Here is a 26,859-nt window from a genome sequence, read left to right as displayed (position 1 = left end):
GGAATGTCCATTCAGAGATATAGAACCACCTCCTGGACGTTTTTAGTCTATGGGCGGACGGGAGGTGGTTAAAGGGGTTGTCTCACTGCAGCAAATTGCATTTGTCATGTAGAGAAAGTTAATACAAGCCACTTACTAATGTATTTTTATTGTCCATATTTCCTCCTTTGCTGGCTGGATTCATTTTTCACATTATACACTGCTCATTTCCATGGTTGCGGCCACCCTCCAATCCAGCGGTGGCCGTGCTTGCACACTATAGAAAAAGGCGTTGGCCTATGTGCGCTCCCATAGTCCTGGCCACTATAGAGGCCCACACTTTTCCCTGTAGTGTACAAGCACGGCCACGGCTAATGGATTGCAGGGTGGATGTAACCATGGAAACGAGCAGTGAATAATGCAATGGAAAACGGTATCCAGCCAGCAAAGGAGGCAATATGGACAATCACAATACATTAATAAGTGCCTTGTATTAACTTCCTCTACATGATAAATGCCATTTGCTGGAGTGAGACAACCTCTTTAACCCTTGCAACTGCATAAGGAGATGTGGTTCAACGAAGAATATCTCAACAGACAGTCACAGAGTGAGGGGAGCGGCACCCATGCCTGCCATAAGTAGTGGGGCAGTAGTGAGTACTGGCCACTGATGTAACATACAGATCCGATGTTGATGACCTATCCTGAGAATAGTCTTCTTGCTGATCCCGGAAAATCATTTTCTGATTGTAGACATTTATGGATATGCCATAATTTAGGATAGGTAAAAGAGGGGGCATCTACCAGTGTCTGAGATGGGAATACCACTTTAAAATAATTATTCTCTATATCAAAGAAGTTTGAGAATTACACAAAAAAGAGTTGACAAGCTAATTATATACATCTAATATTATCAACTACCAAAAGTTGTTTTTACATGCTTCGAAGTGCTTGGAAATGTAGAAAATAAATTGCGAATTAGTCTAATAATGTAAATGTTTTTGGCTTGTTTCCCATTAAGCAGCAGATGCTGAAGGGACAAACTGTATCGTGAAAGTAGAAATACAATATGAAACATAAAAAGAGCTAAAGACCTTTCACCACTTCAATATATCATAATATTGTAGAAACTTTTTGTATTGCTCTGTTTTGCCATTCCTCTGCAATTCTCTTATAAATTTGTGAATAAATGGACTACTGGGTGTAACCATGCCCCCTTGTCAGCGTGTCCGTGTAGGGTGTGACCCTACACAATCTGACATTTTCAGCTACAGTCAGGTCCATAAATATTGGGACATCGACACAATTCTAACATTTTTGGCTCTATACACCACCACAATGGATTTGAAATGAAACGAACAAGATGTGCTTTAACTGTCGACTGTCAGATTTAATTTGAGGGTATTTACATCCAAATCAGGTGAATGGTGTAGGAATTACAACAGTTTGCATATGTGCCTTCCACTTGTTAAGGGACCAAAAGTAATGGGACGGAATAATCATAAATCAAACTTTCACTTTTTAATACTTGGTTGCAAATCCTTTGCAGTCAATTACAGCCTGAAGTCTGGAACGCATAGACATCACCAGACGCTGGGTTTCATCCCTGGTGATGCTCTGCCAGGTCTCTACTGCAACTGTCTTCAGTTCCTGCTTGTTCTTGGGGCATTTTCCCTTCAGTTTTGTCTTCAGCAAGTGAAATGCATGCTCAATCAGATTCAGGTCAGGTGATTGACTTGGCCATTGCATAACATTCCACTTCTTTCCCTTAAAAAGCTCTTTGGTTGCTTTTGCAGTATGCTTTGGGTCATTGTCTATCTGCACTGTGAAGCGCCGTCCAATGAGTTATGAAGCATTTAGCTGAATATGAGCAGATAATATTGCCCGAAACACTTCAGAATTCATCCTGCTGCTTTTGTCAGCAGTCACATCATCAATAAATACAAGAGAACCAGTTCCATTGGCAGCCATACATGTCCACGCCATGACACTACCACCACCATGCTTCACTGATGAGGTGGTATGCTTAGGATCATGAGCAGTTTATTTCCTTCTCCATACTCTTCTCTTCCCATTACTCTGGTACAAGTTGATCTTGGTCTCATCTGTCCATAGGATGTTGTTCCAGAACTGTGAAGGCTTTTTTAGATGTCGTTTGGCAAACTCTAATCTGGCCTTCCTGTTTTTGAGGCTCACCAATGGTTTACATCTTGTGGTGACCCTCTGTATTCACTCTGGTGAAGTCTTCTCTTGATTGTTAACTTTGACACATATACACCTACCTCCTGGAGAGTGTTCTTGATCTGGCCAACTGTTGTGAAGGGTGTTTTCTTCACCAGGGAAAGAATTCTTCGGTCATCCACCACAGTTGTTTTGCATGGTCTTCCAGGTCTTTTGGTGTTGCTGAGCTCACCGGTGCGTTCCTTCTTTTTAAGGATGTTCCAAACAGTTGTTTTGGGCACGCCTAATGTTTTTGCTATCTCTCTGATGGGTTTGTTTTGTTTTTTCATCCTAATGATGGCTTGCTTCACTTGCTCTTTGGATCTCATCTTGAGAGTTGACAGCAACAGATTCCAAATGCAAATAGCACACTTGAAATTAACTCTGGACCTTTTATCTGCTCATTGTAATTGGGATATTGAGGGAATAACACACACCTGGCCATGGAACAGCTGAGCCAATTGTCCCATTACTTTTGGTCCCTTAACAAATGGGAGGCACATATGCAAACTTTTGTAATTCCTACACCGTTCACCTGATTTGGATGTAAATACCCTCAAATTAAAGCTGACAGTCTGCAGTTAAAGCACATCTTGTTTGTTTCATTTCAAATCCATTGTGGTTGTCTATAGAGCCAAAAATGTTAGAATGTCGATGTCCCAATATTTATGGACCTGACTGTTTGTTTGGACAATGTTGTGACAAAACCCTAACTGGTAATTTGTTATTCACACATTTCTAGGAGGAATGAAAGTGGAACGGCACAGCATAGAGCTCTGTGGGGAACACAGTTATCTACTAAAACTGACATGTCAAGAGTGGTGATTGCATTATATTTATTTAGTACTTAAATATTTTTTTCTGTTGGTTTTTATGAAAAAATGTTTGCCTTCTACAGCTTTCAGTTTCACTGTAGCTGCAGAATACTTCTGAATCCATCAGAGAGCTGCTCTGACAAATCGATCTGCAGCCCTTATTTCTAGTTCCCTGACAATATAAGAATTTAGCTTAAATGAGTTTTTGGCCCAAAATACACAGAATGGAATAATAAAAAAAAGTGCCCCATGGTGTCTATAGCCTTTAAACATTGAAATGAAAAATTTTCTGTATACAGTAGTAATTTACTGAAGGTAAAAATTAAGCAGATCAATGGTTGGACACAATGCTTTGGTGCTCACAGGAGAAATTAGATAATTCAACATCCCCACAACATTTGTAAGCTGAACCCATACAGAGGAATTTTTAGGAGGATAAAATATATCTAAAATTACTGTTTTATATTGTAAGAACCAGATTACCAAGGTTGTTTATTTCCAGTATTCACAGAACATGAAAATGTAAAAAAGGTCTTTGATTCATAGATAAAAATAGGCTTCATATCCATGAATACTTGTTTGATACATAAAATGGCATCCTTAGTAATATGTTTCGAAAACATCCATCAAAAATATTCCCTTTAGTCAAAGACAAAGAAAAACTCACCTCATATTCTTCTTTGAACCCATACCCTTGTCCTCTCTTCATCTGGGTTATGTGTTGTAGAAGATCTGCTACACGGATGGCTGGCTGGAGTTGTCCACGGGGATATGCCATCTCCAATGGCTCACATGTCCGGTATGGGTGGGTCTGTATGGTCAGTGTGGGTTGGTTCAGCTCTACATGGCTGCTGTCTGTAAGAAGGGTAGGTTCAGGATGGAAATGAGACTGGGAAAGGACAAGCATTCATGGAATGGTTTGTAAGCCTATCTATATGTGAAATTGTGAAGACCTCAATGAGCCAATATCTTTTGTTGGATCTGCTGAGCTGCTAAGTTACAAAAAAAAAGTGCAAATTGACAGTAAGTTATTGTCTGATTGTGAAAATCTTGATACTTCTAATGGTTTTCAAAAGAACAGATTGGCTTCAGTGTGATATATACCCAATAAAATAAATGATATTGTATGCAGTTATAAAGTAGGGAAGCTAAGAAGTGCCCTCCTATGGGACTAGTAAAGCAGGGACTTGCTCGTAAGCCCAAAACCATCACCCATGTCAAACTTCAGGAGCTTGCAAAGGGTTTAAGGGGCATGTGCTGGAGGGGGAGCACTAATAGGCTGTTCTGCCTTGGTTAGGGTAGTCAGATACAGAGCTAGGGCAGAAAATGATTACCCCAAGTGATGGAAAGCCAAGCTGTGACACAACATACTGACATGGGCCCAGGAAAGTAAGTTGGTTGCTGTCTTGTAGACATGGCATACTGACATGGGCCCAGGAACCTTAGTTGTGTGTTGCCTGGTAGACTCAGCATGCTAAAATGGATCAGTAACCTGAGTTGTATGCTGCCTGGAAGAATTAGCATACTAACATGGACAGGATACAGGCCTAAACTAAATACATACAGTATGTTGTTTACAGTAATCAGTTGTCCTTCATGCAACTATTCAGTATCACTGATCAAGTACATAGACTACTGCTAGAACCCAGTGACAAGCTGTCAGCTATGGTTTTGTTACCTAGAAGTGTTGAAGAAGGGACGGTGTCTGAGGAAACTGGCAGATTAATGAAGTCCAAGGAGTCAGGGAGGGTGAAGACATAAAGGAGAAAAAACACAGAATGAGGACCCAATTGCCCAGATAGGTTTTACGAAAGGGAAAACATAATGATATGGCTATTGCACCTAAACTCTAAGCCCCTCAATGCTAATCTCATTCTCACCACATTCCTGCAAAACTCTTTTTGAAAGGACAGTCTCGCTTAGAATTTTGCTCATGCACTTTAGCTTGGCAGTCGCACTCCTCGTAAGGACAAACTCACTGGCTTGCAATAGCATTCTCACAGGATAGGCTTGTTCATTGTAAAGCCCTACCTGAGTAGCAGGAATTGAGTAAGGACTTTCCCTGCAGGTTTTTGCTTTGTATAGAGAAGGAGCAGGGAGAGGAAGTGCCTGCAGGAAGACAGGTTACATATCAGTCTAGCTATGGAAAACCCAGCATAGTCTTTACAAGAAAGGTCTTCTACTCTAGCCTACAGGTTAAAGTATCTCTGTGTCTCCAGGATGTGCAACTACATCTATACCTACACAGGGAATATGGCCTTGTTGAATGTTACGTCCTGCTTTGGAGCCTGGTAATGTGGGACATAGGAAGTGTCACTGGTAAGAACAAGAACAACATTTCACTGCCCTAAGGCATGATGGGACGGAAGTCCCATGACAAGCGAGGAAGTAGGATTCAATCATAGGAGAAAAGAGAAAATAGTAAATGAGGTAAATAAAATAAAAAAATATTAATAAAAAAATCCAATGAGGAATAGGAACTAGAATAATTGATGAAAATACACTTTAGATTGAAAAGTAGTTTATGGCACAAACCCTTCAAGAGTCCACTGGACAGTCCCACTCTGTGATTGACAGCCTTCCCTGACTGAGCATGCCTACAGAGACAGCTATCGATCACTGATTAGGACCACCCACTGGACTCTTGTGCATAAAGCAGGGATTTAGATCAATAACTGAAAAGTTAGATAGAATCTTTCATATAAAACTATATATCAATCTGCTCAGCTCCTCCCACTCTATATAATGCTCCCTGCAGGTCAGACTCCATTTCTATGTGACAGGTTCCCTTTAAAATTAACTGTACTGAATGCTTAAGATGGAAATTATTTTTCTTTTCAGTGACTCTAAGGTCCCTTTCACACGAGCGAGTTTTCCGCGCGGGTGCAATGCTTGACGTGAACGCATAGCACCTGCACTGAATCCTGACCCATTCATTTCAATGGATCTGTGTACATGAGCGTTGTTTTTCACGCATCAGTTCTGCGTTGCGTGAAAATCGCAGCATGTTCTATATTCTGCATTTTTCAGGCAGCCCTGGCCCCATAGAAGTGAATGGGGCTGCGTGAAAAATGCATTGCATCCGCAAGCAAGTGCGGGTGCGATGCGTTTTTCACTGATGGTTGCTAAGAGATGTTGTTTGTAAACATTCAGTTTACAAACGCGCGTGAAAAACGCATCAAAACGCATTGCACCCGCACGGAAAAAACTGAACAACTAAACGCAATCGCAGACAAAACTGACTGAACTTGCTTGCAAAATAGTGCGAGTTTCACTGAACGCACTCTGAACGCATCCGGCCCCAATCCGCAACGCCCGTGTGAAACCAGCCTTAGGCCTCTTTCACACTAGCGTGTCCGGATAAGGTCCGGATGCGTTGCGGCAAACCCGCGCCAGTATGTACGCAATTGCAGTCAGTTTTGACTGCTATTGCGTTCCATTGTTCAGTTTTTATTGCGCGGATGCAATGCGTTTTGCACGCGCGTGATAAAAAACTGAATGTGGTTATAAGGGAAAATAATAGCATTCTGAATACCGAATGCATAGTACAATAGGGCTGAAGGAGTTAAAAAAAATAATAATTTTTTTAACTCACCTTAATCCACTTGTTTGCGCAGCCGGCATCTCTTCTGTCTTGTTCTGTGAGGAATAGGACCTTTGATGACGTCACTATGCTCATCACATGGTCCATCACATGATCGTTTACCATGGTGATGGATCATGTGACGGACCATGTGATGAACGTAGTGACGTCATCAAAGGTCCTATTCCTCACAGAACAAGACAGAAGAGATGCCGGCTGCGCGAACAAGTGGATTAAGGTGAGTTAAATTATTATTTATTTTTTTTAACCCCTCCAGCCCTATTGTACTATGCATTCTGTTTTCAGAATGCTATTATTTTCCCTTATAACCATGTTATAAGGGAAAATTATAAAGATCGGGTCCCCATCCCCATCGTCTCCTAGCAACCGTGCGTGAAAATCGCACCGCAACCGCACTTGCTTGCAATTTTCACGCAGCCCCATTCACTTCTATGGGGCCTGCATTGCGTGGAAAACGCACAAAATAGAGCTTGCTGCAATTTTCACGCAACGCACAAGTGATGCGTGAAAATCACCGCTCATGTGCACAGCCCCAGAAAAATGAATGGGTCCGGATTCAGTGCGGGTGCAATGCGTTCAAATCACGCATTGCACCCGCGCGGAAAACTTGCCCGTGTGAAAGGGGCCTTAAGGGCTCAAAAAAGGAAAACCATTCAGTAGGTTCCCAGTCTTACTAAGGTCTCATCTGGCCAAGCCTCCAACTATAGTGTTTTATTCTGACAAGGCATTACTCTGTTTTATCCACCCAAAGACAACATTAAGCAGGGTACTTCTTTGTAAAAAAGAAGGACGGAACCCTTAGACCATGTTTGGACTTCCGTGAGCTTAATCGCATTACTGTCCATGATCCCTATCCCCTTCCTTTGATCCCAGATTTGTTCAATCAGATTGTCAGTACCAAGGTGTTCTCTAAATTGGATTTGAGGGGGGCATATAATCTGGTAAGGATCAAGATGGTGGATGAATGGAAGACGGCCTTTAATACCCCTGAAGGTCATTTTGAGAATTTGGTCATGCCTTTTGGATTGACCAATGCTCCTGCTGTTTTTCAACATTTCATCAATGACATCTTTCACCATCTGGCAGGCAGGTTTGTGGTGGTGTATCTGGATAATATTTTAATTTATTCCCCCGATATGGAGAAGCATCAGGATCACGTGAGACAGGTCTTACAGATCCTAAGGGAGAATAAATTGAATGCTAAGATGGAGAAGTGTGTATTTGCGGTTCCGGAAGTGCAATTCCTGGGTTACCTACTCTCATCTTCAGGTTTTCATATGGATCCGGAAAAAGTCCTTGCTGTGTTGGACTGGGATTGAACTGAAAATATGAAAGCGGTCATGCGATTTTTGTGGTTCACCAACTACTACCGTAAATTTATCTTGAGTTACTCGACTGTTGTTAAACCATTAACAGATATTACTAAGAAAGGTGCGGATTTCTCAGTCTGGTCAGATGAGGCATTACAAGCCTTTTCAGCTGTGCAGGAATGTTTTGCTTCTGCTCCAATACTGGTGCAACCTGATGTGTCACAGCCATTTATTGTGGAAGTTGACGCATCCGAGGTAGGGGTTGAAGCAGTCTTGTCGCAGGGTTCTTCTCCTAGCAAATGGCGCCCATGTGCTTTTTTCTCCAAAAAACTCTCTACTGCTGAAAGAAATTATGATGTAGGTAATAGAGAGTTGCTGGCGCTGGCCATTAAGTTGGCTTTTGAGGAATGGCATCATTGGTTGGAAGGAGCGATTTATCATTGCGGTAATTACTGATCACAAAAATCTGGCCTATCTGGAGTCGGCTAAATGTCTGAACCCAAGGCAGGCCAGATGGTCGTTGTTTTTTTGCCAGATTTTATTTTGTTGTCACCTATCGCCCTGGGGTTAGGAACATCAAAGCGGATGCTTTGTTGCATAGCTTTCCCAGGGGGAGGGGGAGGGGGGGTGATTCTGAGGATCCTGATCCGATATAAGCTGATAGGGTGGTTGTATCCACCTTTATCCTGAACTTGAGGCAGAAGTATTGGAGGCCCAGGGAGATGCACCTGATTCTTTTCCTCCAGGGAGTTGTTTGTTCCTTCGGAACTACGGCACAGGGTGTTTCAAGAACATCACAGTACTGTTCTTACAGGACACCCAGGGAGCAGATCCACGGTTGAGGTAATTTCCCGGAGATTCTGGTGGCCAGGATTGCGTAAATGTGTTGAGGGCTATGTGTCAGCTTGTGAGACTTGTGCGCGTGCCAAGGTGACACATACTCGCCCTTCAAGATCTCTACTTCCCTTGTATATCCCGTCCCGACCGTGGACTAATTTGTCCATGGACTTTATCGCAGATTTGCCTAATTCCTCCGGGAAAACTGTGATTCTGGTGGTTGTTGATCGCTTCAGCAAGATGTCACACTTTATAGCATTAACAGGTCTACCTAATGCTAAAACTCTCGCACAAATATTTGTCGATAACATCATGAAACTACACGGTATCCCCCTGATGTGGTGTCTGATAGGAGGACTCAGTTTGTTTCCAGATTCTGGAACGCGTTCTGTACTCGCCTGGGGGTACAATTGTCCTTCTCTTCAGCCTTTCATTCTCAGTTGAACGGACAGACTGAGCGCACTAACCAGAATCTGGAGACTTATTTGAGATGTTTTTTCTTGGAGAATCAGGAGGAGTGGTCTTCATTTTTGTCGTTGGCTGAGTTTTCCATAAGTAACCGTAGGCAGGAGTCCACTGATAAGTCGCCATTTTTTGGAGCATATGGGTTCCATCCGCAGTTTGGCACATTTTCTGGTACTGAGACTTCTGGTATACCTGAAGAGGAAAGATTTTCCTTTTCATTGTCATCTATTTGGCGGAAAATTCAAACAATAAAAAAAAAATGGGCATAAACGTATGGCTGACAAGAGACGTATGAGTGGTCCGGACCTGAGAGTCGGTGATTCTGTGTGACTGTCCACAAGAAACATTAAGTTGAAGTTACCTTCTTGGAAGTTGGGGCCAAGGTTTATTGGGCCATATAAGATCTCTTCCATTATTAATCCGGTTGCTTTTCATCTTGAACTTCCGCAGGCTTTAAAAATTCATAATGTTTTTCACAAATCCTTACTGAAAAGATATGGCGAACCTGCTGAACCATCCTCCTTACCTCCGGCTCTGGTCTTGGTTGACGGTAATCTTGAATTTCAGATTGCCAGGATAGTGAACTCACGATTTCTCCGTCGATCTCTTCAGTACCTCGTGCAATGAAAAGGTTATGGTCCAAAGGAAAGAATGTGGGTTCCTGTGACCGAGCTATTTCAGGTAGTCCCACAGAGAATGAATGGAGGAGCAGGGTTCATGTTCCGCCTACTGCTCCATCGGGACAGGGAAACGGGACCGCCATTCTTAGGATGTGTGAGGGTTCCATCAGTTAGACCCTCACCGATTGGTTAGTTATCCCCTATCCTGAGGTTAGGGGGTAACTTGAAAGCTTGGCACAATCCCTTCAAAGACCAGGCTCATTTTCGTTTTCACATTTTAGTTTTTTCCATCCCGCCTTCCAAGAGCCATACCGTTTTACATTTTAGATTCACATACAGTATCCATATGAGGGATAATTTTTTGCCGGACAAGTTATATTTATGAATGCCAACATTTAAGTTATCATATTATGTATTGGAAAATGGGGGGAAAAAAACTATTTTCGGGGTGAAATAAAAAAAACACAAAAATACATCTTTTTAGTTTTGCTTTTAGGGCATTCACTGTACGCTAAAAAGGACAACCTTATTCTGCAGGTCGGAACTATACCAAATTTATATAGTTTTCATTATCTTTTACTAACCTAAAAAAAATCTTTGAAAAAAATTATTCTTTGCCATATTTTGACACTCAGAATATTTTTTTCTTTTTGTCTACAGAGCTGCGTGATGGCTTGTTTTTTGCAAGGCAAGTAGTTTTTATTACTAATATTTTGGGGTATTTTGGGTAGACTTTTTGATTACCTTTAATGTAATTTTTTGGGGGAGACAGGATGATAACAAAAATTGAAAAAAAAAAATTAAATTATGCATGTTTATATTTTTTCTGGGCATTCTCTGTATGAAAAAAAAATATACATATATTTTTTAGTAGTTCAGACATTTTTGGACCCAGTGATACCTATTAGATTTATTTATCTTACTGTTTACTTTATTTTTAATTCTGGAGCATCTATTCTTAGGACTCTATGTTGTGCAATTCCTATAGTACTCATGCTAGAAGTTATGAATGACTTGCTAACAGTTTGCATTGAAGGTCCAGATGGGTATCACCACTTGAGGGTTGTATTTAAATAGTCTGACACGAGCAGCATCATTTGCATAATGACTGGTAACACCCAAATAGACCTTCATTCCAAGCTGCTGACAATTCATTCATTACTTCTAGACGGAATAATAAACAAATGGTATACTAAAGAGTCATAAAAATAAATGCTCCAGAATTGATATTACATGGGGAATGAAAGTAGTTAGTTACTAAAACAGACATGTCAGGATTAGTGAAAGGTTCTCTTTAAAGGGCATCTGTCAGCAATTTTGTACCTATGAAACTGGCTGACCTGTTGCATGTGCGCTTCACAACTAAAGGCATCTGTGATGGTCTCATGTTCATATGTGCCCACATTGCTGAGAAAAATGAAGTTTTGCAAATGAGCCTCTAGGAGCAATGGGAGTGTTGCTGTTACATCTACAGGCTCTGCTCTCTCTGCATCTGCTTAGCCCTCTCCTCTTTGATTGACAGGGCCAGGCAGTGAAAATGTCATCAGGCCTGGCCGTAACTTCTCCTAAAGTGAGATATAAATCCATGTAGCTGTGCCATCTCTTTAGTGTCTATCTTTGAGTCTTCACTCATGCTGCTGCTCACTCCCCCCCCCCCTCCATAGACTTGTATTGACATGTGTAATATGATCCTCCTGTGGATCTGCTCTGACTTAACATCTTAAGATAGAATTAAAAACATTTTTCAAAAGTGAAAAGCAATTAGCGGTGGGGGGGAGGGGTTAAGAATAAGCAGCTAATAACATGACATTTCTCACTGATAAAACATATTACAAAGTTTCTTGTGGTCACTTGTACTATTGATTTATGTCAGTTGTGTGAAAGTACAGTGACTCTTTAACAATAACCAGCTTTTAGGAATAAACAAGGGACAATATGTTATTGAACTTTTTAGGAAACACCTGTTTTAAAGGCTTATGTTCTTAAGCAGAATCTCAGTGCAAGTATTCAGAGAAAATTATTCCATTAAAACTTGAATAGCTAGTCTATCAGAAGAAAGAGCATCTGAGAAAGCTGGGTCTGACTAAGGAAAGACAGTAATACTTTTCCCAGTGGGAATTAATAAGTCTTTCCAATTGTGTATATGCCTATGACTGTACAATGGATCTAATATTTCATACATGATTGATAATTGTCCTAATTATACAGCATTTCCCTCCCAATAACTGTTATGCTCTTACTAAATCCATTGACGTCCTGACAGCTGGAGAACGTGTCTTCATTGCGGGTGGAGCTCAGTTTGCTGGAGCTTTTATCTGAAGCCACCAGGCCCATTTCCCTCTGAGATCCACTTTGGGTTTCTTTCTGTTTCTTGGCCAATTTCCTGAAGGCAAAAAGAACAGTCTGACAAGCTCATGGTAGGTGACATAGAGAGAAATTATTTTCTTCACATTGAGACTGTTGTAGACTACCTCTCAGCAAGCTATTCATTATGAAAAATGTTTCTGTACCCATTGAGTAACACATCCAGCAACATAGCTTTGTCTATTTAGACGAAGGCATCATAATTGACGGATCATTGGATAATCAGCAATAGATGTGATTCAACTGGCGAACGCTTCTTGTGCAGCCTCACATATCTCTTTTGAGCTAGCCAAGTAATATTACTGCTTTTCATGGTATAATTGGGTACTGAGAGATGCTTGGCAGACACCAGGTTACCCGCAGTCCTAATGTTGTGACACTTGGGCACTGCTTCCTTGTAGGCATAGGTAATTAACACCTTCTATTTCCTCTACGAGGAGGGCTCTATCCACAGATCACAAATGAGTTTGAGTCAGATGTTATTAATAATGGGAAATGAATGACTGTGATGATATTTTCCTATTTAAGGAGATGTGTAGAGGGTCGGATGCTTGCAGAACAATCACACTGCCATTCTCATTATGAGCGAGGCAAAGCTGATGCCTTCGATTATCCAAAGGATTTTAAATACACATTTACACAACTGAATGACACAATTATGCTCCTTTCACACACTAATTTCTGAATGCCACTAGGCTTTCCTTTGAGGTTTTACATTTGAATACCTGAAAGAGATTTTAAGACATGTACCACTATGGAGCCATTCACTTTGGACTCTGTTTGAACTGCTTTCCGTCTGTGTTTGTCTTTTTTGCCGGACAGAACAGGGTAGTATACCTTGTAATTCTGTCCGGCAAAAAAGATGAACACTGACGGAAAGTAGGTTCAAGAGAGTCATGGATATTCTTCCATTGAGGTAATGCCCCAAGGAGAGAATATATCCATAAAACATCTTGCGATGGAGCATGCAACACTTTTTCTTCTGACTAATTTATGGAATCCTACAGAAGAAAAACCCTCTGTGTGACTCCTTAATAAATTGGGCTTTTCATACAATTCTGGCATCTTCTGTCCTGTGTTGGAAAGAAAGTTTGATCAGTACTTACCTGTGCCACCGATACGTCCATTGTGCAGTGGCTATTGTGTTCGGGTCGCCGCCCAGATGTATTCCTGAGTCTTCCTGTTTAGCTGCATTTACAGAATATGCAGGATGCAGCAGCCTTGGTGGCTCAGTGGACAGGTAAGTACTGACGAAACTATCCTTCCTGCACAAGACAGTAGATGCCAGGACTTTTTGAAAAGCCCGGAGAATGCCTGTAACAGCGGCTACTATACGCGGTCCCGGGCGCCGCACTCAGCGGTGACCTGTGGTCGGTGATTCCCATTTCACCGCTGCGGTCCTGGGCTCTGTTTCTGTAGGTGGTATTGCTTTTGAGGATTCCGCTCCACAGCTTCCACTCAGCCCTGGACACAGCATGAGTTTGGCTGGTTCGTGTTACACTGCTCTAAGGGAGGAGCGCATCACTCCCTGGGCTGTGTGGGTTAGGTCAGTTGACCTTTCCTGCAGGTATTTAAGCGGCTCAGCCCTTTTCCCAGATGCCTCGGTGTCAAGGTCCTTAAGTTTGCTGGTTCCTGATACTCTCTTGTGCTCCTGATTTATACTTCGTTCCTGGACTCTGCTTATCGTCTGATCCCTGCCTGCTTGCCTTGTCTCTCCTGTTGCCGACCCAGATAGCCTGACCTGTACCTGTGCCGCCTGCCCTGACCTTTTGCCTGTCTGACTACGCCTCTGCCTCATCCTTCGGTACTACACTGTTGCTCCTGGTAACGACCCCGACTGCCTGACTACACGTGTACTTCTAGTACCTACCCAGGTATCTTCTGTTCCGCCTTGACCAGCTGCCACTGACTCGGGGATTGTTCTGGAGTAGCCCCTGACAAACTACCCTAATGGCTCAAGTCTATCCTCACTATCTGAGGCTCTAGTGAAAACCAGGTAGTTGTGTAGACACGCTCCTCCAGAGTATAACCAGTCAGTGGCACAGTGGGTTCAGACCCGCTGATCCGTGACAGTACACTCAGGCCATGGACCCTGCTGGTCATTCCAAGCCTGTCATTCAGGAGTTATTATATGAAGTGATGCGCCAGAGCAAACGTCAGGATATCATGATGCAGTTCATGCAAAATGTTGCTGCTTGTCTGGATGCCATCTCTTTTTCAGCTACTGCAGGGTTGCCAGTCGCTGCTACTCCTGGAATTCTTACACCAGTGAATGCAGATTTGTGTGCCGCCAGTGTGCTCCCGCTGCCATCACGCTATGGTGGAGTTCCAAAATCCTGTCATGGATTCCTGAACCAGTGCCTGATCCACTTTGAGTTGCATGGGCAGAAGTTTCCCACTGAGCAGTCCAAGGTTGCTTTCATTGTGTCCCTGCTGTCTGATGAGGCACTTGCGTGGGCAAATCCTATTTGAGAGCATGGAGGTACAGAGACCACTAATCTGCAGTCTTTCCTCGCTACTTTCCGGCTGGTCTTTGAAGAGCTCGGCCACAAGTCCTCTGCTGCTCCAGCTCTGCTGCGTCTACGACAGGGTTCCTCATATGTGGATCAGTACGCCATCCAGTTTCATATCCTGGCTGCAGGACTGGCATGGAACAATGAGGCTCAGCTGGCGGTGTTCTGGGAGGGCCTTTCTGGCCGGATTAAGGATGAGCTAGCTGGTCGCGACCATCCTTCTACTCTGAATGTCCTGATCAACTTGGCTACAAGGATAGATATGTGCTTCAAGGAACGTGCTAAGAAGGTCGCTTGCACCAGAAAGCCACCTCGGTAGGCTCCATCCTTTCAGAGGCCGCTCCTTCCTCTAGTTTCCATCCCACCTGAAGATCCCATGCAAATAGAGCACCTTGGATTGTCTGACCAGGAATGTTTACGCCGCAAGGCAGAAAACTTGTGTTTGTATTGTGGTGGCAAGGCCCACTTCGTGCGTAATTGTCCCTAGAAGCCGGGAAACCCCAATGTCTAGGACCTGTTTGAGAAGGGGTCATAGACAAAAAGAAGTCCTCTCCGAAACTTTCTGTTCCGTTGACTCTCTCGCATAGAGGAGTCACGCTGTCTGTGCCTGCATTACTGGACTCTGAGTCAGCCAGTAATTTCATTCAGTAAGCTCTAGTCCATCAGTTCCAGCTTCCTACCATCCGTCTTGAAAGGCCTCGGTCAGTGGTCTCCGTTAATGGACTGCCACTCCCTGAACCAGTGTTTGCCATGACTATGCCCCTCAAGCTGCAAATTGGGGTTCTGCATTCTGAGATTATTTCCTTCTACGTGCTGCCAGTGTCCCTGAATCCAGTTATCCTCGGTCTTCCCTGGCTGCGTCAGCACTCTCCAGTTCTGGACTGGAACTCCGGTCAGATTCTACGTTGGGGATCATCCTGTCATTCCACCTGTCTATGGGAGGTCTGACCTGCTTCCTCGCCTCCTGTACCAGTAGACCTGCCTGGACTCCCGCAGCAGTATGCCAGTTTTGCAGATGTTTTCAGCAAGAAAGAGGCGGAGACCTTCTGCCTGGTGCCACTCCTCCTCGTGGTTGAGTCTACCCCCTCTCACTTCCTGAGACCCAAGCAATGTCTGAGTATATTAAGGAAAATCTTGAGAGGGGGTTTATCCAGAAATCTACTTCACCAGCCGGTGCTGGGTTCTTCTTTGTGCAAAAAAGATGGATCCTTACTGCCCTGCCCTGAATAAGGTCACAATCAAGAACCGATACTCTCTACCGCTAATCTCGGAACTCTTCGACAGGATCCGGGGAGCTAAGGTCTTTACTAAATTCGACCTGCGCGGCGCATATAATCTTATCCGCATTCGAAAGGGTGATGAGTTGAAGACTGCTTTTAACACTCGTGATAGACACTACAAGTATCTCGTCATGCCCTTCGGTCTGTGGAATGCTCTCACGGTATTCCAGGAGTTGGTGAACGTCATCTTCCGGGATCTGCTTTATGTCTGCGCAGTGTATCTGGACGATATACTGATCTATTCCCAGGATTTAACCACTCACCGGAAGCATGTACATTTAGTATTACAGCGGTTGAGAGAAAATCATCTTTACGCCAAACTCGAGAAGTGCCTTTTTGAAAAATCTACTGTACTGTTTCTCGGATACGTCATCTCGGATGCTGGGTTGCAGATGGATCCTGAAAAGTTGAAGGCAGTAATTGACTGGCCCTGCCCAAAGGGTCTTCAGGCTATACAGCGCTTCCTGGGATTCGCTAATTTCTATTGGTAATTCATCTAAAATTTTTCATCCCTTACGTCACCGATCTCCATTCTTGCTACGAAAGGGGTGAATGCCAAGGACTGGACTCCAGAGTCAGAGGCCGCCTTCGTCCAATTAAAGAAGTCCTTTGCTTCCGCACCGGTTCTGTGTCACCCCGATGTCTCCTGCCAATTCTTTCTAGAAGTCGACGCCTGCTCTAAAGGAACCGGTGCCGTTCTTCTACAGAGAGGTTCCAAGGGCAAGATGTTTCCCTGTGGGTTCTCCTCCAAACTCTTCTCACCGGATGAGAGGAATTACTGTATAGGAGAAAGAAAACTTCTAGCCATAAAACTTGCCTTGGAGGAGTGGCGTTATCTGTTGGAGGGGGCCCAGCATCCGGTGAGAATATTCACGGATCACAAGAACCTCACATACAGTCAGGTCCATAAATATTGGGACATTGACACAATTCTAACATTTTTGGCTCTATACGCCACCACAATGGATTTGAAATGAAACGAACTAGATGTGCTTTAACTGCAGACTGTCAGCTTTAATTTGAGGGTATTTACATCCAAATCAGGTGAACGGTGTAGGAATTACAACAGTTTGCATATGTGCCTCCCACTTGTTAAGGGACCAAAAGTAATGGGACAGAATAATAATCATAAATAAAACTTTCACTTTTTAATACTTGGTTGCAAATTCTTTGCAATCAATTAGAGCCTGAAGTCTGGAACGCATAGACATCACCAGACGCTGGGTTTCATCCCTGGTGATGCTCTGCCAGGCCTCTACTGCAACTGTCTTCAGTTCCTGCTTGTTCTTGGGGCATTTTCCCTTCAGTTTTGTCTTCAGCAAGTGAAATGCATGCTCAATCGGATTCAGGTCAGGTGATTGACTTGGCCATTGCATAACAGTCCACGTCTTTCCCTTAAAAAACTCTTTGGTTGCTTTTGCAGTATGCTTTGGGTCATTGTCCATCTGCACTGTGAAGCGCCATCCAATAAGTTCTGAAGCATTTGGCTGAATATGAGCAGATAATATTGCCCGAAACACTTCAGAATTCATCCTGCTGCTTTTGTCAGCAGTCACATCATCAATAAATACAAGAGAACCAGTTCCATTGGCAGCCATACATGCCCACGCCATGACACTACCACCACCATGCTTCACTGATGAGGTGGTATACTTAGGATCATGAGCAGTTCTTTTACTTCTCCATACTCTTCTCTTCCCATCACTCTGGTACAAGTTGATCATGGTCTCATCTGTCCATGGGATGTTGTTTCAGAACTGTGAAGGCTTTTTTAGATGTAGTTTGGCAAACTCTAATCAAGCCTTCCTGTTTTTGAGGCTCACCAACGGTTTATATCTTGTGGTGAACCCTCTGTATTCACTCTGGTGAAGTCTTCTCTTGATTGTTAACTTTGACACACATACACCTACCTCCTGGAGAGTGTTCTTGATCTGGCCAACTCTTGTGAAGGGTGTTTTCTTCACCAGGGAAAGAATTCTTCAGTCATCCACCACAGTTGTTTTCCATGGTCTTCCGGGTCTTTTGGTGTTGCTGAGCTCACTGATGCGTTCCTTCTTTTTAAGAATGTTCCAAACAGTTGTTTTGGCCACGCCTAATGTTTTTGCTATCTCTCTGATGGGTTTGTTTTATTTTTTTCAGCCTAATGATGGCTTGCTTCACTGATAGTGACAGGTCTTTGGATCTCATCTTGAGAGTTGACAGCAACAGATTCCAAATGCAAATAGCACACTTGAAATGAACTCTGGACCTTTCATCTGCTCATTGTAATTGGGATAATGAGGGAATAACACACATCTGGCCATGGAACAGGTGGAAAGCCAATTGTTCCATTACTTTTGGTCCCTTAACAAGTGGGAGGCACATATGCAAACTGTTGTAATTCCTACACCGTTCACCTGATTTGGATGTAAATACCCTCAAATTAAAGCTGACAGTCTGCAGTTCACGCACATCTATTTTGTTTCATTTCAAATCCATTGTGGTGGTGTATAGAGCCAAAAATCTTAGAATTGTGTTGATGTCCCAATATTTATGTAAATTACTGTATCTGCAGACAGCCCATCGTCTGAACCCTTGCCAAGCCAGGTGGGCTCTCTTCTTCTCTTGTTTTAATTATGAGTTGCACTTTCTCCCGGTTGAGAAAAACATCAAGGTCAGTAGGAGAAGCCCCAATTTATTGTAGATCCTGCTCGCTTGATCACAGTGGCTCCTGTCCTGGAAAGAGACATTCCTCCCGGGAGAACATTCATGCCATCTGCCAAAAGGAAATGTATCCTAACATGGGGCCACAACTCCAAACTGGCCGGTAACCCAGGTATTCGCAAGACCACAGAACTCGTATCTCACCACTACTGGTAGCCCAGATTGTGCAAGGATGTGCATGATTATGTCTCTGCCTGCACTGTCTGTGCTCAAAATAAAATCTCCAGGAGCAAACCGCCTGGCCTGTTGTTACCGCTACCTGTTCCTGATGCTCCATGGCAACACAATGCCATGGACTTTATTACAGATCTGCCCTCTTCAGCCGGCTGTACCGTGATTTGGACCGCTTCTCCAAGATGGCACACTTTGTTCCTTTGACTGGATTGCCCTCGGCTCCTGAACTTGCTAAACTGTTTGTGAAACATATATTCCGTCTGCATGGTCTACCGGGACATATTGTTTCTGATCGGGGAGTCCAGTTTACCTCCAAGCTCTGGAGAGCTCTTTGCTGACTGCTAGAAGCTGACCTGGACTTCTCCTCCGGGTCAGCTTCTAGCAGCTTCTAAAACCTGTTTCTTAGGCCTCATGCACATGAACACGTGTGCCGGCGGTCCCCAATGCATTGGCACCATCCATGCCGTTTTCGCAGAAGGTTGCAGACCCATTTAACTTGAAAGGGTCCGTGATCCGTCCGCACTGCAAAAAAATAGAACTTTTTTATATTTTCTTGCAGTGTGGAGGCACGGAGAGAAACCCCATGGAAGCCCTCCGTGGGGCTCTGTGCCTCCGTTCTGCACCATTTCTTCTGGATTGCAGACCCATTCAAATGAATGGGTCTACATCTGGTGCCCGTATATTGCTGTTTTCTGGCCCCAATACGGGCACAGCCGAGCCTTATACTGACATCCTTTTTCTAAAGCCCTTTTGGTGCACATTTTCATTTCTTGCATTCATCTCTGTGTAGTGTATGCTCCCATTGTTTACATGGCTTGCTTTTTGATGTGAGGTGTGTGGCAAGTCTGGCAATGCTGCTCTTCACTCTCGTGATGCTCTGGATGCACATGACTATGAAGCACTTGCTTGATCCAGTGGGCATGTATCGGTTGCCCTTTACATAGATTCGGTGATTCATCCCTCTGTACGTGATATCACTGATGAAGTCTCGTATGTTTTGGGGGTGAAGAATCACGTGAGCAATGTATGTCAAGTCATCAGAACAGGAATAAAATGTTACAGTAGGTGAAAGAGGGAAAGCAGGCATTTTTCACAATATAAATACATAGGCTCTGATTTATTAAGACCGGCTTGCGCTACATTGGTCTTGATAGGGCCTGCGCTGCCGGAGCAGGCATTTAATTAACGACGAGGTGCTGTCTGTGTGCCAGACTCAAATCGTTCGACCACACCCCCTTTTCAAAAACTGCTGATGACAGCATTAAAATGCCAGTTTTGACTAAATCTAGTTAAAATGGCATTTAAAAAAGTGGCAAAACCGGGTTTTACGATTTTTTTAATATTAACTCCATGACGTAGGGGGATGATAAATCTCCCCCAAAGTGCCTTCATTTCATCTGTCTACAGCAGTGGACGGTAAAAGATTATCTTTGGAAATCCCCTGTAATCAATGAGTAGCACTACAAAAAGTCTTGGCGTATTATGGTAGTAGACACACACACAGGCGTCTGGAAGAACTCGGGGGTCATTTATTAAGACCAGCGTATATCTGATAGTAAATGACCCCCTAGGTGCTGATGAAGTGAACAAAGTCATTGAAGACAGAGGACGAATATGAGTAAAGTATCAGTTAGAGGTAAAATGGAAATGTCACAGCTACAAAATGTCACGCTATAAATCTAGTAAAGGCATGTAAAAAAACGAAAAAAAAATAAAAAATATAGAAATTGCCAAGTCAGAATCCAGACCTGTGGCTGGACTTTAACTTCTCAGAAAGCTTACAGATTTTGGAAGAAGAATTGGGAAAAGCGTCCTAAGCTCATTTAGGAATTGAATCTTTTATTTTTCTATGGCTCAGTGTAATAAAAGGCTATTATGCTGGGGCTGAGTGTATGTATCATTCAAGCTATTAAAGAGGACCTGTCCCCTCTCCTGACATGTCTGTCTTAGCAACTACTTGTATTCCCCATGTAATAACAGTTCTGGGGCATCTATAGTTATGACTCTATGTTGTACCATAGAAATGCATGAATGAATTGCTAGCAGTCTGCAATAAAGCTCACCTGGGTGTTACCAGTTGGGGGTGTGCCCCTGCACAGTTTGACACCATCTAATCAGTGCTGCCAGTGTCAAATTGTGCAGGGACCCCCCCCCCCCCCAACTGGTAACACCCAGGTGGATCTATATATTGCAGTCTGCTGGCAATTTATTCATAAGCGTCTAGTTGGAATAATACAGGGATGGCGCATCATGGAGTCACATGAATAGATGCTCAAGAATTGTTATTACATGGGGAATGCAAGTAGTTATTAAAACAGACATCAGGAGAGGGGACAGGTCCTCTTTAGGTGTATAGGGTAACTCATATGTATTCCAAACCACTAAAGTGCATTTAAACTCCATCAAAAGGACCACTCTGTGCCACGGCAATCTGTAGGCTTGCTACGAGATGCAGGAGACTGACTGTCGTATGACAGCCTATAATCTGTCGACAGACTACAGTGAAGGTGATCATAATGCAACCCCCAATCTCCTAATGTAGATGTACACGATAAAAACAAGGATGATATGATCTCTGAGAATGAAACCGCTATATAATAAATGCAATAGTGTTTTAAACAAACCAACTTGTATTTGAATGATAGAAATGATTAAGAAAATGTCGTTTGTCCGAAACGCGTTTACAGTCGGGCGGGGTGCTGTGATTATTTGTATGTGCTTGCTGTACTCAATAATAAAGGATCGTCGCAGCTTTTAAGAACGGTGCTGGCTTTTACTTTGTGAAAAATGACAGCAAATTAAAAGAATATAATTCTAGGCTCCATAAACTGTATAGAACAATTGGTACCTGGATCCATTTGAATGTTCCCATAGAACTGTCAATCTAGCCTTTTACATGGGCTAATGATCAGCCGAACAAACATTCGTGGAAACGTTTGTTCCCAATCATTGACCCATGAGAAAGGCCAATTGATCAGCCGGAAAACAAGCAAATTGATGGCTGCTCGCCTCTTTCATGCAAGCATTTCACATTAGATGATTGTTTGCTGGCAGAACATCTCCCCATGTAAAAAAAAGCATGTGTCGCAGACAACAATGCAAACAGAGGGCTGTAAGTAGTGACGGATCATTCATACAGCCGTTCATGGGGGCAGCTGTCATATGAAGGTACTTAAAGGGTTATTCCGATTGTTTAAAGTTATCCCCTATCCTACCTCTGGAACACCCACCGATCATCATGAGCCCCCCAAAATGAACAAAGTGGCAGTTCGGGCATGCCCACTGCTACTGCGGAAGCCACATTCATCTTTCCAGACGTTCTGGAGACAGATCGATGCAGCACTTGTTTTCTTCCGAAGATCCTGTAGAGGTGAATGAGCTAGCAGTTTGCCTGCCTGACCTGTCGCTCCGAGCGGTACGAGGTGCCTGTTCTTGTGATCAGTGGAAGGACCCCCACCAATCTAATAGTTATCCTTTATCCTGTGCATATGGGACAACTTTTACCGACCATAATACCACCTCAGCCATTCAACATGCTTCGTCATCGACTGCTGATCTTTCACAGTCAAAAATCTGCCCATGTGAACAGAGCCATAGTTATGTTCTTTCCAAAATAGTGTGCAGATTTAGGAACCATCATCCACTTACTTCTTTTATCATGGATATGAGCACAGATGTATTGTAAAAAGGAGAATCAACTAGCTCCACCACCTAGAGGCCTCCATCACCCTGTGCCTCATACGCTTCCTAGACACGTAATCTGACCATACACTTTCAATTGCTGTCAGAAGCTATTCCTCCTGACCCCCTGGCCGAGTGTGCATGTGCTCACATTGGGAAAGGGGAGCAAGGTGCTGTCAGACGCTTCTGGTGGCAGCTTATCTGTCTTGAGAACAAAGGATCAGGCATCTTGCACTTCAACATGTCCAATTCTTTTTTCCCCTGATGTATGCTGAACTAACATCAGCGAAACATTTCAGTAGTCCTACCGAAATCAGTGGGTATAGCTACTCTAAGTCTAATGTGTATGGCCACCTTTACAGACATAAAGCAGCCATACTAGCATGTGTAAAAGCCCAGATCTTCTGGGGCTTCTCGTCTTCCTAAAATGGGCAACAAAGTTCAGGTGGTCACCTAGATAGGACAACTCCTCAGCAGCAAGTGGAGATGAGTCTAGAATGGTTGGTACTGTACTTATAGTGTCTTAGCTATTCCTTAAATATGGCACCCTTAAAATGGAAGGGGGGCTCCACCAAATTTTTACCCCTTGAAGCTTTATCTGGTCCTGGATATAAATGATGGCATTGCAGAACCTCCTGCATGCAGCCCAGTAGGTAACAAATGAATAAGCCATGGGATGAGGAACAGGGTATGGGTGAGGGAATGTGTCGATGGGGAAAGGGTTTGATTTCTGCAGGTACTTACAGATAGTATGAATAGGAGTACACATTTCTTCTAGAGGATGGAGAGCGGTCACATGGGGGGGACCGAAAAACGAGAAATAAAAAGAAAAAGAGGAATAATTAGATGTGACAGCATGAACCTCACCAGGGTGACAGAGTGACATTAGAGAGGTGTATGGAAGTGGAGAAGCATAGCATAAAAATGTATAGCTCAAGGATGTAAATATATACTGTAGCTGTGTTTCTATGATGTAAAAGTCTGAAGGACTGAAAATAAGGTCCGCTTTGTTTCAAAAAACAGTGCCTCTCTTGAACGAATGAAGTTGAGCTGCAACACAAGACACAGCCTACGAAAAAGAGTGGCACTGTTTCTGTATTAAAAAAACAGAACTTAGTAATAACATCTCTAAATTGCATTGTGCGGAGCTTTCCTATAGTCTGTTGCCTCTCCTGGCTGTCCATCATGAGACCCCTATCTTCTAGAACAGAGATCCTCGACCATTTTTTTACAGCTTGTGAGCACCACAAATGAAGAAAGGACTGTGTACAATCTGGTTAAACGCTATTGAAATGACCTAAATCAAATAAATGTTAAATCTGTGTCAGTTCTGAAACTGATTGCAAATTAAGCGAACAAACAGAGTCCTGACACTGCGCACTTCCTTCCAGTCTTTGAAAAAAATGTACATCCAGATGGAGATTTGTGATTTTGGGTTTTGTATTTAAAATTTCATTATCTGCAGAGCATGGCGGTCTATGAAATGCCCTACTCTGCCGGAGGATGTGCCTATTTTATAACGAGGTGCACGCCTCGTCAAAATTTAACCGCATCCTCTGGTAGCTGATGCACCTAGACTAAAATCAATGGCAGCTCTGAGCAGCAGTAGATTTCAGTCTTCTTTAACATCGGTTTTCACGCTGGTTCCTCTGGACCTGCCATCTCTGGACCTTCACCATACTCCCATTTTAGAAAAGTGGCAACGGCGGGGTAGAAATGCCACTTGCTCCAAAATTTTGAAGCAATGGCGTTTAAAAATCGCAGTCACGAGGATCTTTTTTAAATCAAAAACCAGGTGTGGGGGAATGAGAAGTCATCCCCCCTCCCTCCACTATACTTTTGGCATTAAACTGGACAAGTTTAAATTGCATCTTTCCAGATACCTGCAGCCAAGTTCTTCTCTATTTTACAGAAATTGACCACAGCTACTTTACTACTTGCATCTACAGGTTACATTGGTGCAGAAAATTGCATCTTCACTTAGTAGACAGTGCACAGGTAGATCAACAAGCTGATTAGATTCTGGTCCAAACTCATTCTACCTAAATCAAAAGTGGTCCAATCATACTTCCCAACTTTGCAGTTGGTAAATTTAGGACCCATGGTCCCCCTGGGAAGAATCACCAAGCAGTGAGGCTTATATAAGCCACATCCCTTTAAGCCAATTTTTGCAAGGTCTGTCTTTGAAATTTGGACTGTTGACAACTACACTGAACAAAAATATAAACGCAACACTTTCGATTTTGCTCCCATTTTGCATGAGCTGAACTCAAAGATCTGAAACATTTTCTACATACACAAAATACCCATTACTGTCAAATATTGTTCACAAATCTGTCTAAATCTGTGTTAGTGAGCACTTCTCCTTTGCCGATATAATCCATCCCACCTCACAGGTGTGGCATATCAAGGTGCTGATTAGACAACATGAATATTGCACAGGTGTGCCTTAGACTGCCCACAATAAAAGGTCACTCTGAAATGTGCTCAGTTTTGCCTTACTGGGGGGGGGGGGGGGGGGAGGGGTGTCAGAAAACCAGTCAGTATCTGGTGTGGCCACCATTTGCCTCACGCAGTGCAACACATCTCCGTCGCATAAGAGTTGATCAGGTTGTTGATTGAGGCCTGTAGAATGTTGGTCCACTCCTCTGGAACACGCTGTCGTATACGCCGATCCAGAGCATCCCACACATGCTCAATGGGTGACATGTCCGGTGTGTTTGCTGGCCATGCAAGAACTGGGATGTTTTCAGCTTCCAGGAATTGTGTACAGACCATTGCAATATGGGGCCGTGCATTATCATGCTGCAACATGAGGTGATGGTCATGGATGAATGGCACAACAATGGGCCTCAGGATCTCGTCACGGTATCTCTGTGCATTCAAAATGCCATCAATAAAATGAATTCATTGTCCATAACATACGCCTGCCCATACCATAACCCCACCGCCACCATGGGCCATTCGATCCACAAAGTTGACGTCAGCAAACCACTCACCCACACGATGCCACACATGCTGTCTGCCATCTGCCCTGAACAGTGAAAACTGGGACTCATCCGTGAACAGAATGCCTCTCCAACGTGACAGACGCCATCGAATGTGAGCATTTGCCCACTCAAGTAGGTTACAATGACGAACTGCAGTCAGGTCCAGACCCCGATGAGGACGACGAGCATGCAGATGAGCTTCCCTGAGACGGTTTCTGACAGTTTGTGCAGAAATTCTTTGGTTATGCAAACTGATTGTTGCTGCAGCTGTCCGGGTGGCTGGTCTCAGACGATCATGGAGGTGAACATGCTGGATGTAGAGGTCCTGGGCTGGTGTGGTTACACGTGGTCTACAGTTGTGATGCCGGTTGGATGTATTGCCAAATTCTCTTAAACGCCTTTAGAGACGGCTTATGGTAGAGGAATGAACATTAATTGCAAAGGCAACAGCTCTGGTAGATATTCCTGCAGTCAGCATGCCAATTGCAAGCTCCCTCAAACGTTGCGACATCTGTGGCATTGTACTGTGTGATCAAACTGCACATTTCAGAGTGGCATTTTATTGTGGGCAGTCTAAGGCACACCTGTGCAATATTCATGCTGTCTAATCAGCACCTTGATATGCCACACCTGTGAGGTGGGATGGATTATCTCGGCAAAAGAGAACACAGATTTAGACAGATTTGTGAACAATATTTGAGAGTAATGGGTCTTTTGTGTATGTAGAAAATGTTTCAGATCTTTGAGTTCAGCTCATGCAACATGGTAGCAAAACCGAAAGTGTTGCGGTTATATTTTTGTTCAGCGTATGTCCAATTGGTTGGAAAATGTCTGTATAACATAAGGTCTCATATTTTTTTCTCTTTTGTCTCTCACTATTTTAACATTTAATTTCTCTCCCCAAAATTTGCCCAAATCGACTCAGGACTCGAATGCAACTCGAATTTTTACAAAATTCCACTCAAATTGGATTAGTTCAGAATGGATTTGTTCATTACTATGGATGACTATGGATCCTAAACACAGGCCATCAATATCCTTCTCCCCTTTAAATTTGCTCTCATCACATATTATATACAATCCAAAATTTCCCTCTATTTCAGATTTACAAATTATACTCCACTCTCTCTCATTATTCCCTCTGTATCTTGCCTTAAAGGGGACCTGTCAGCTCCCCTGAAATGTCTGTTCTAGTAAATGCCTTCTCCATGGAACATCTTTTCTTAATAATATGCCTTCCCTTCGTTATTCCTCCAGTAAATGTATTCATAAATTGACAACTCAGTGTCACATTTCCCCTTGTC

The 26,859-nt window shown here is 43.3% G+C and overlaps 1 protein-coding gene across 1 annotated transcript in view; it reads right to left on the bottom strand.

The window, feature by feature from the left end:
- The window catches only part of PTPRT (protein tyrosine phosphatase receptor type T), a 429,759-nt gene that overhangs the window by 57,234 nt on the left and 345,666 nt on the right, over nt 1-26,859 (bottom strand). Inside the window, exons 16-20 of the mRNA XM_040436598.1 lie at nt 23,310-23,339; nt 12,091-12,233; nt 5,046-5,123; nt 4,693-4,728; nt 3,682-3,869 (exon numbers count right to left, since the gene is read on the bottom strand). Of these exons, the coding sequence (XP_040292532.1) occupies nt 3,682-3,869; nt 4,693-4,728; nt 5,046-5,123; nt 12,091-12,233; nt 23,310-23,339 (475 nt within the window). The remainder of the gene's footprint in view (nt 1-3,681; nt 3,870-4,692; nt 4,729-5,045; nt 5,124-12,090; nt 12,234-23,309; nt 23,340-26,859) is intronic.

Source organism: Bufo bufo, chromosome 6 (genome assembly GCF_905171765.1).
Source record: "Bufo bufo chromosome 6, aBufBuf1.1, whole genome shotgun sequence".
NCBI lineage: Eukaryota > Metazoa > Chordata > Amphibia > Anura > Bufonidae > Bufo > Bufo bufo.
Note: the sequence above shows the minus strand (reverse complement) of the source record. Positions and strands in the feature narration are given on the sequence as shown.